This window comes from Ylistrum balloti, unplaced genomic scaffold, assembly GCF_031769215.1.
Source record: "Ylistrum balloti isolate Yb309-2 unplaced genomic scaffold, AGI_CSIRO_Ybal_v1 Utg370578, whole genome shotgun sequence".
In the NCBI taxonomy this organism is placed as follows: Eukaryota; Metazoa; Mollusca; class Bivalvia; order Pectinida; family Pectinidae; genus Ylistrum; species Ylistrum balloti.
In genome coordinates, this window is record NW_026782360.1 from 794,711 (window position 1) to 806,319 (window position 11,609).

The 11,609-nt window shown below is 32.9% G+C and overlaps 1 protein-coding gene across 1 annotated transcript; it reads right to left on the reverse strand.

The window, feature by feature from the left end:
• Positions 1–1,030: 1,030 nt before the first annotated feature.
• On the reverse strand, positions 1,031–10,573 carry LOC132556546 (hypertrehalosaemic prohormone-like). Its single transcript, XM_060220957.1, has 3 exons — positions 10,367–10,573; positions 2,426–2,481; positions 1,031–1,055 (listed from the first exon to the last, which is right to left on the reverse strand). The coding sequence occupies exons 1-3, from the start codon at positions 10,571–10,573 to the stop codon at positions 1,031–1,033; spliced, it is 288 nt and encodes a 95-aa protein (XP_060076940.1).
• Between the last annotated feature and the right edge of the window lie 1,036 nt (positions 10,574–11,609).

The window sequence follows — 11,609 nt, forward strand, 5'->3', positions numbered from 1 at the left end:
GGATAATTTGTTAATTTGTTGATAATACATTATCTGTATATCTGAATGTGAAATGTATCGGGTTAACAAGGCACGACCTTTGTCATGTTGCTAATTTACATTAAACTAATATTGCCTGTGTTTGTGGTAATATACAATCTAATTTGGTTTACGTTGTCACATCTAAGAGCATTCATAAAACATACAAATTCTCAGGATTTTTTTTTTTTCATTTCAAATGAACTTGTTCTTAACTTCATTATACTACAACATTCGAAACTAAATATAATATTTTGGTATCTGGTTTTGATATCTGTCTGTTCCTGTCAGACGAACAGTCATTCAAATACGTTTGGGTGGTCTGGTGGCATATTGGTAACGCACTCGCCTTTTAACGAGATGTCCGGGGTTCGATTCTTCGAACGGATGAAAAAAGATAAGGAGTCACCTCGGGTACTCCAGTTCTCTCCCATACTTCGATTCCTCGCACACCTCCATCCAGGACTTTAAGTGTGATGAGTGTAAGTTGGAAAAACGTGGTCCGCAATTTTTGTAAAAGAATTTAAAAAAAGACAAGAATATATGTTATGATTCCTAAAATTTCAAAATAGAAGTCTTTATCTTGCTTATCTATGTATCCATTTCATCGGTTTGTGTAGGAATAAGATCACACACATCATGTCAAATGATGAAGAAATCATCCTAATAAAAATATGCTGGTGTCAAGGTCGTATTTGTGGTTCTTTATGATATTTACGGTATTTGTGGTTATACACTGAAACCTATATGTATGTGTATATATCGCTATAATGTAAGACAGTATAACATTGTTGTCTATTCCATCAGAGCTAAGACGAAGGCGTGGCAGGAGACATATATTTGATGAATTGTAAATGTTGACACCATTATTTTGTTGCTGGAACCAAAATAGAGAATGATACTTGATAAATTAAATCACAGAAAATTGAAGTCTTTGTTTTCTGGATGTTATTTTATCAAAAGTGATTTAACATTAAAATGGACTTAATTCCTGCGCGGGTGGTTTTCGCTGTCACGAGTAGTGAATTGACCTCTGTCTGTAAAAGAAAAAGAGAAAAAAATCCATGAGATTATTTATGGGTGTGTCATTGAAACAAAAGCTACGTCATATGATGCTAGAAAAGTTTTGTATGTAAGATATTGTGAACACTCTCCCATGCAGTGCCCCTTAAAATTAATGCGAAAGTATCGTGGAAGATAAAAAAAGTATGATTGGAACAAAACCTTCAATATCGAGGTACAATAAACAGAAGCTGTCACACAATAATTATGAGATATGTTTTCAATGTCCGCGCCATGATCTACAGGTTCTGTGATATTGTTTGGTTTTGATCACATTGATCATTTGCGCCGTGGTAAAAGGTTTTTATTAAAAAATATCAGTACATACATCAGGGTTGAAATTGTTGAAATAGCATGCCGTTATACTCCAGCATACGTGACTATAAGGTTAATAAAATATTTATTAAGGAATCATGATAAATTTTGCAACAATTGGATAATGTCACCATGAAACGATTTATTTTAACGTAGGGCCTTTAATGTTATCAGAGGACCACCGATGATCAAACGGTACACAGCAAATAATACAAGGGAGACAACTCTTTTCCTGAATACAACATGTTCTCGATGAGACATAAAACCATTTGTTATTAGGGGATTACTATCTTTTTTGATGTATACACAGCACTGTAAGGCATCTAAACCGACAAATCCCATTCTAAGAAAATAAAAAAACACATATTCTACAAAAACCGTCAATAACACTAAATCTTTAAGCTAGATTTATGGCTTATAAAGATAGCTTTCGAGCCAAGGCGAATTATAAATCCGCTGACTTCTGTCCTGTCGAAGAAACCTGACTTCTCTTTGTTTAAATCCTTAAGTCTTGTTTACAGGCTGTCTTTCTCTTACAATTCAGTTCATTTACAGTAAGCTAGATCGTGATGACGAGGAAGGTCACAGACATTTAGGACGAACATAACAAATATTGTTTGATTTCTTTATCATTGTTATGATGTTTGTTCTTAAGCGATTGTACAAAAACACCCAATTGAGCAACACCTTACCATACAAATTTTGAATTATATAAAATGAAGCCAAATAGATATCAAATACCGTAAATCATATGCTGTTTCATTGTTTGAGGATTCTACAGAAAATCTAGAGGATTCTAAGGTATACAAAGATTGAGGGCGAGGTACGGAAATTGAACTCGGTTTGGAGAGTTCGACTATGAATTTGTACGATAAGATTTAATTTACTAAAGAGACAAAACTATTTTAAAACTCCTACGCCACAATAAGTTGTCATTTCAAATATTACAAAGTAGACTATCAAAACTGAACAAAAATATGTAAATATTTAAATATATTGGCAAAGGACTTTAAAAATGTCGTAATTTTACCTTTGTTTTGCAACTTTGGATTCCATGAGGCACTCTATCACACGTTCGGTTTGTTTCTGAAATAAAATTTATAACAAAAACCCTTCAGACTAATCAAACGTCCGACAATCTCTAATAAAGGATATTGATATCATTATTATGGGATTTGAGCAAACTTGTTTCGAACTTTTTATTTTGCTCGCCAAGCTCCACAAAAGAAAAAAAATAATAAGATTGTTTCATATAATGTCTTATGGAATAAAAACTATGGCTACTTCACACAAACGACTTCTCGAGTTCTAACCTTTGACTTGATAGCTGGTTTAAGAACGATTTAGGTTGAAAACCCAGCAATAGGATTCTTCGAGAATTTTTAATGAGTCTGATTTTAAGAAAGAATGATATGTTTCCGTTCTTGATTTTTTTTTCGCGGAGTACATGAGTGATGAGTGTGCAGGTCCTAAGTGCCAAAAAGGGAACATGATTGTAAGCAGGCTTTGCTAGAGAGAAGGTACCCCCAGATAGTGTTATATATCCCATAATTGTGACAGAGATATATTTAGATTGATATTGATAAAACTAAAATGTAAAGACTTTTCTATGCTTTTTACTTTGATATATTTTGACAAAGTCATTAAAATCATTCAAAACATACTTCTTAAATAAAGTGAGGCGTTGGTTTAAAAATGTATCTCACTTTTTTATGCGATCTATTTTTATTCAGTCGATGTTGTCATTTTTATCAAAACCTCTTACTTCTATAAAAACATTATAATGTTAGGGTTTATATACTTAACAATATGAACATGATTTTTTTTCTTTGATAACTCTCATTTAAAAAGGGCAAAGAAACGACAAAATGTCGACTGCTAACGACTTTCACAATAAATTGGAAACATCAATAACATAACATAAATATATATCAAAACATATATCATTGTGACATGTTTACATTTTCAACTATATCTCAGTGTTTTTGCAAAAATACTAAATTTGAAAATGATACGTGTTTATACCTTTTTAGCGTCAATTGGTATCTTGTGAAATATCCTCATTCACAAATGTATTGATTTAAGAGAATTTTGGTATAGATCTAATAAGGCCTGTCTTTGCTGACTGATCTGAGATATAGTACGTTATAAAGTCCAAGTAAGCCTTTATCATGACAGCTCTGTATTTAACACGTTAATGGCAAAACGAATGCGCCAGAAACGTTAGTACATGTGGTATTTGTCAAAGTAATTCTCCAACATTAATGAAAATATGTCCGACATTGTAGCAGCTACCGTGCGTTCTACAAACCCATTATATTTTCAAGATTCAATTATTAACGGTTTGTTAATTTACTTTAGACGCTAACGATTGCTTGGGGGCGTTTGTCCTGTCCAACGTTTAAGTAGAAGGTCAGTTTCTATGTAGTCTGTTTGATATAAAGGCGATTTAAAATCTGGTTAAAGAAACAGACACGCGAACGAGGCATTGATACTAAAGAATCGATAAGATATAATCGCTAATCTGTTGGATCACAGTAAATGCGGTCTCTGTAAACTGGTAATGTTCGTCAAAGTGTAGAGACAATCCCAAAATTGATTGATCGGTAAACATTATACATATAATCCAGGATGCTTCTTTCATTACAACGTATTTCTATTCGACAATCATAGGATGATCTTATATTTTGATTGACTTTCACATGTAACGAAATAATATTTAAAATTATGTTTTTTTTTATATATATATTTATTTCCTTTATCAGGGCAAGGTGCCAAAATATAAATGATTTCTAAAGGTAACAGTTATCAAAATCAAACCAATTGTTTTATTCTGGTGACAAGTTCTATCCATTTTGGACGTGGCCATGTCAATGTTTTATATATATGACACTGCTGAACAAATGTTTTACATATTGAAATTGCGCATACCAATTTTATATTCAAATTCGTAATATCAATGTTTTACATATTGGAAGTGATCGTACACATGCTTTATATACTGGACGTGGTCATGTTAATGCTTAACATATTGGACGTGGTCATACAAATGCTTTATATAATGGACGTGGTCATGTTAATGCTTAACATATTGGACGTGGTCATACAAATGCTTTATATAATGGACGTGGTCATGTTAATGCTTAACATATTGGACGTGGTCATACAAATGCTTTATATAATGGACGTGGTCATGTTAATGCTTAACATATTGGACGTGGTCATACAAATGCTTTATATAATGGACGTGGTCATGTTAATGCTTAACATATTGGACGTGGTCATACAAATGCTTTATATAATGGACGTGGTCATGTTAATGCTTAACAAGTTGGACGTGGTCATACAAATGCTTTATATACTGGACGTGGTCTTGTTAATGCTTAACAAGTTGGACGTGGTCATACAAATGCTTTATATACTGGACGTGGTCATGTTAATGCTTAACATATTGGAAGTGGTCATACAAATGATGTACATATAGGAGGTGGTGATATCAATATTATACATATTAAATGTAGTCATATCAATGTTTTACAATGGTAACACATCAATTTGGACGTGGTTATATCAATGTATACTCTATTGGATGTAGTCATATACAAAAATATTTTACATATTGGGAACAGTAATATCAATGTTTTATATGTTGGACACAGTAATATCAATGTTTTACATGTTGGACACAGTAATATCAATGTTTTGGGCGCGGTAATATCAATGTTTTACATATTGGACACAGTAATATCAATGTTTTACGTATTGGACGCTGTAATATCAATATTTTACATATTGGACGCGGAAGTATCAATGTTTTACATATTGGACGCAGTAATATCAATGTTTTACGCATTGGACACAGTAATATCAATGTTTTACATATTGGGCGCGGTAATATCAATGTTTTACGTACTGGACGCGGTAATATCAATGCTTTACGTATTGGACGCGGTAATATCAATGTTTTGCGTATTGGACGCGGTAATATCAATGTTTTACATTTTGGACACAGCAATACCAATGTTTTTTTGTATTGGACACAGTAATATCAATGTTTTACGTATTGGACGCGGTAATATCAATGTTTTTCATTTATACGCGGTATTATCAATGTTTTATGTATTGGACGCAGTAATATCAATGTTGATTTGATTTAATAATTATCTTATTGCAAAACTTTGTACAATTGAATTGGGCACAAGTTTTTCCAACTTATTGAACCCTCTCCATTACATGAATGATAAAACAATACTTAACTACAAGCAATGTAACAATATATTGAATCATAATATTTTTCATTGAAACAAAAAAAGAAGGATGTAAAGAAGAAAGGAGGATAGATGAGGAAGGAAGAAGGGAATATATAGTACAAAGGAAGAAATGCAGAAACTAGCCAAATCGCCCAGAGGCATCAATAATTTTTTGAACAGCTCTAGCTAAAAGTGAGTTTTCAGCTGAACTTAGTCGTACGTCTCCATTTAAAAGTACATCTATCGAGATATCACCCTGATACCACGACAGTTCGGTGAACAGGGTGTTACGAATTTGAATGTAGTTCGAACAATGAATTAAATAATGAAAGGAATCTTCAGAGGGATGTCCGCAGGAGCAAGATGCTGGGTTCATGAGATTGGCTCTGAATAGGTCATAGTTGAGTGAGCTTGCCCTATTTCTTAAACAACAATGAAGAATATTCAGTTGACGGGGGCCATATGATAGGAAACACGATTTAAGTTTGTTGGAATTTTTTGGACGTAGTTTGGTTTTAAACAATTTTAGTGAACCAGCCGTTTTTAAAGATTCATCTAATCTATTCCAGAGTTCAGTTGCAGAAGGAAAAAAAGAGTTACACATAGATTGAAGACGATAAGTTGGTTGTCGTAACTGATCTGCATTTCGTAAGTCATACCTAGTGAGATTACCAATATGTTCAGGGATAAAGTCAGTGAGGAAAGATGGTGCGATCCCATTAATTATATTATAAAAAAGAGTTCTTCCCAGCCCGTTTCATTTAGTAGAAAGTCAGATCTAGTATAAATGGGTAAACCAGTCACAATTCGGGCTGCCTCTAATTGATTTTTTTCAATATTTGATGACATATTAACTCCACAATTATCCCAAACTTCACAGGCGTATTCTAATAATGGCCTTATGTATGTGAGATACATTTTTTTTTTCTAAAGTGTGTCTGTTTAGAATTAATTTTAACCTACGTAAAGTTGCTATATATTCAGATACCTTTTTAATAACTTCTTCTACGTGTTTATTCCATGATCCATCATTACTCAGTATGACTCCTAAATGTTTGTGATGATCTGTAAGTTCTATATAAGTATTGTTAAAAATAAATTGTGGTTGGTGATCAGGTCGTGTGTTAGATATTATCATTATTTCTGTTTTGTGTGGATTAAAAGACATTAGCCAGTCTTTCGACCATTTTTCTAATTTTCTCAGATCACCATTAACTGCTAATTCTATGTCTGCTATATTACGAGAAGAGTAGGAGAGTGATGTGTCATCTGCAAATAAGCGTGATGAAGATGTAAGTTCTGTGTAGATATCATTTATATAGATTAGAAAAAGTAGAGGCCCTAGAACAGAACCTTGAGGAACTCCTGCAGAGGTATTCATAACAGTAGAGCGAGAATCATTTATAAAGACAGATTGAGTTCTATTGGAAAGATAACTTGAAAGCCATTGAAGAAGTTTACCATTAATTCCATGTTTTTCTAATTTATAAAGAAGACCAATATGCCAAACCCTGTCGAATGCCTTAGAAAAATCACAAAAGACAAATGCAGTATGTTCATATTTTTCTAAACTAAGTTGGAGGGTATGATACAACTCGATAAGTTGATGCGTACAAGAATGATTTGGCAAGAAACCTGACTGGAATTTGTAGACAAGACTGTTGTCAAAAAGGAAGTTATATATGTGTTTGTATATCACACGTTCAAAAAGTTTACCGATACAGCTAAGAAGAGATATGGGTCTGTAATTTGACACTTTGTTGTGATCACCCGATTTGAAGATAGGCATTACACTAGCAAATTTCCATTTATCGGAATATGAGCCTTTGGAAAGAGAAAAATTAAAAATAATAGAAAGGGGTAAGGAAATTTCTTTGGAAATAAATTTCAACATTTTATGACTAATCCCATCTGGATCTGAAGCTTTATTTACATTTAATGAGTGAATTACATCTTCAATTTCATTTGGTGAAATAATGAGATCAGAAAGAGTAGAATTAGTTCTTTTCTCGAAGTGAGGTACAGACTTATCATTATCTGAAAGTGAAGATATGGAAGAAAAAAGTTGTTTAAGAGTTCACACTTGTCTTTGTCATTAAAAATATATTCATGTGATTTTTCATCGTAGAGTGGGGGTATTTCAACATTTTCTTTCCTTTCATCAATAGACGCAAGAGTTTCCAATAAGGTTTAGGTTCAGATTTACTTTTATCGATAATAGTATCAATATTTTCATAAAAAAAAAATCTTTGGCCCGTTTAATCATATTATTAGCCTTATTTCTTGCAGTTTTATATTTGTTCTTATTAAAGTTACTACCTCTTCGAATATATTGTTTTTTTAATCTATCCCTTATTCTAATTTGATGACGTACAGAGTTGTTCATCCAGGGTTTATCATGAGTACGTAATTGACCTTCCTTAAAAGGAATACAGATGTTTGCAGCAATTAAAATATTGGTAGTTAAAAATTCGCACATATCATTTACATCATTTAACTCATTCAAAGCGTGATTCCATGGAATATCAGAAATAAATTTCCTAAGTCCGTCAGTGTCAGTTCTATTATACAACCAGACCTTTCTTTTGACCACTTTGTTTATAATATTAGGTACATCAATAATAACAAAGACAGCATCATGATCACTAATAGATCTATCGTTAGTTATAACCTTCGAGTAGAGAATATTCACGCTGTCACTAATTAAAATTGGATCCAATAAAGAAGATTCAGCCGTGACTCTGGTAGGTTCTGTAATCATATTTTTTTTAAGTTGTAAAATGTAAATATGGTAGAAGGTTCACCTCGGAGAGGTTTAAGAAAGTCTATGTTAAGATCTCCCAATAGAATAACATTATTTGTGAGTTCAAAAGCCCGATCAAGAGAGAAATTTATACGTTGCCACAGCCCGTTCAAGTTACTTGTATTAGGAGGTCTATAAAAATTACCAATAACAAAAATTTTACCTTTAAAAACAAATTGAGCCCATATAATTTCATCGTTAAGACATTCAAGATTAATTAGACGTTTTGCAACTAAAGAAGAAGAATAGTACATTATTACACCACCTCCAAACATATTTCTATCTTTTCTAAAGGGTTCCTTACAAAAAACATCTAATTTGATCATTAGAAACAGTATTATCAAGATGTGTTTCTGTCAGACAAAGGACATCTATGTCATCAGTCATTGTTTGGATATAATCAAGTTTGTTTCTCAAGCTTCTGATATTTAAGTGCAGAATATTTAATGAGTGGATGATGGAACTGTTCAATGTTCTACTTATTGGACGCAGTAATATCAATATTTTACATTTATACGCGGTATTATCAATGTTTTGCGTATTGGACGCGGTATTATCAATGTTTTACATATTGGACGCGGTAATATCAATGTTTTACATATTGGTCGCTGTGATATCAATGTTTTACGTACTGGACGCGGTAATATCAATGCTTTACGTATTGGTCGCTGTGATATCAATGTTTTACGTACTGGACGCGGTAATATCAATGTTTTGCGTATTGGACGCGGTAATATCGATGTGTTATGCATTGGACGCGGTAATATCTATTGTTAATGTTTTGGACGCGGCAATATTAATGTTTTACATATTGGACACTGTAATATCAATGTTTTACATATTGGACACAGTAATATCAATGTTTTACGTACTGGACGCGGTAATATCAATGTGTTATGTATTGGACGTGGTAATATCTATTGTTTATGTTTTGGACGCGGTAATATTAATGTTTCACATATTGGACACAGCAATGTCAATGGTTTACGTATTGGACGCGGTATTATCAATGTTTTGCGTATTGGACGCGGTAATATTAATGTTTTACATACTGGATGCGGTAATATCAATGTTTTACATATTGGACACAGTAATATCAATGTTTTACGTATTGGACGCGGTAATATCAATGTTTTACGTATTGGACGCGGTAATATCAATGTTTTACATATTGGACGCGGCAATATTAATGTTTTACATATTGGACACAGTAATATCAATGTTTTACGAACTGGATGCGGTAATATCAATGTTTTACATACTGGACACAGCAATATCAATGTTTTACGTATTGGACGCGGTATTATCAATGTTTTGCGTATTGGACGCGGTAATATTAATGTGTTACATTTATACACGGTAGTATCAATGTTTTACGTATTGGACGCGGTAATATCAATGTTTTACATATTGGACGCGGTAATATCAATGTTTTACATATTGAACACAGTAGTATCAATGTTTTACAAATTTCTACACAGTAATATTAATGTTTTACATAATGGATTTTGTCAATTCAATGTTTTAGAAATTGGTCGTTGTGATTTAAATATTTTATATAGTAGATGTGGTTATGCCAATGCTTTGCACATTGGACGTTGACATGTTAATGTTTTACATATTGGACGTGGTCAAATCAATATTTTACATATACGAGATGCTATTTTGATGAGATTATCTATCAATGTTGTATATATCACACAGGCATTGTGTTTATAGTGACGATGATTTCTTTGATACAACGCAAATTGTACGAAATTTTATTGTTATATCAAGAAACTTTTACAGAAAATTGCTACATAAAAGACATAATAATGATTTTCCTCGAATATTGTTGATGAGCTAAGTTTATTTTATTTCCTTTCTGACGTTTTCTCTTCAAGATACGATATCCTATTGAATCGTTAAGCAGTCTTACTTGTATTGTTTTGACAAGTTCCATTAGGACTTCCGGTTCCGTCCTACTCATGCACGTGCTATCAAGGTTGATGTTGCTTGGGTTCACAGGTTCAGTGAAGGCTGCGCGCTTGCCACTGCCCCAACTCGTGGAGAAACTTATCTGAGCACTGGTCAGTAGAACCACACTGGACACTATCAGTAACAGCAGGATCCACTTGGAAATCATTGTCCTGTAATTGAAAACTGTGATACCTTTTTAACCTGGACGATATTTGTTAAATTCTTGTTATTAGGTGGTATGATATCAGACTGCTGTCAATTATGATTTTTGTCTTTTCTTCTGTTTGATCTCCTTATTGGTCAAAAAAGCAAGAACTTCAAAAAGTAAACAGAAATTATGATACCTTAAGTAAAGATATAAGAAAAAGAAGAAAATGTTAACAAAGTCTTTATACAAACTTCAAACCGATGAAATATTTAAATAAAAGCAAAAAGCATATATACTAGTACATGAAACCTTTACAAAATGCTTGGATAATAAGACCTGTGTCTGTAGTCTTAAAACCACTCGCATGATCAAGCATGCATTCTGTGCTTAATTCAACTGTCTTTAAACTCAATTAAACCAGGAGATGTCACTTAAAAAGTTAATTATAAACACTGAAAATAATATTCCACTTGAAGTCTATCCGAATTACTCCAGGTCATTGAAAAGTATATTAATTCAGATATCAGATTAATCAACAAAAGTATTTGCGCCTGGACAGTAATCATACTTCGTGGTTGAATATAAGGAATGAGCACGGACTTGTTTTCTCCAATGGATCGCCAAATAGGTGGCGCGCAGGTACTGGGAAAATGTGCACAGGCAGCTGGTGAGCTGGTAGCATAGTTCAGGACAACGCACTTGCGGGGACTTTCTTTTTCTTTTTGGTTTTTTATGTGTTTTTGTTGTTGCCACCTGTAGTTTATTGGAGAAAATTTGTATTTGAGCACGAGAACGTTTTCATGATTTCAAATTAGGTGTGCTATTTAGACTACAATTATTCTTGATACTGACAAACGGACCAAACGAATGGAATGACGGACGGCCAGGTAAAATGTCAAAGGTCAGGAAATGTTTAATTATCATCTCTTTTTATTTTATGTTTTTAAGTAAAACAAGTAAAAAAGCATGGTGATGAGATTTCTTGTGATAAAATGAAATGGCTGAGCATCAACCACAAGTATTAAGAGCTGAATTGCGTTTTAAACTATTTATC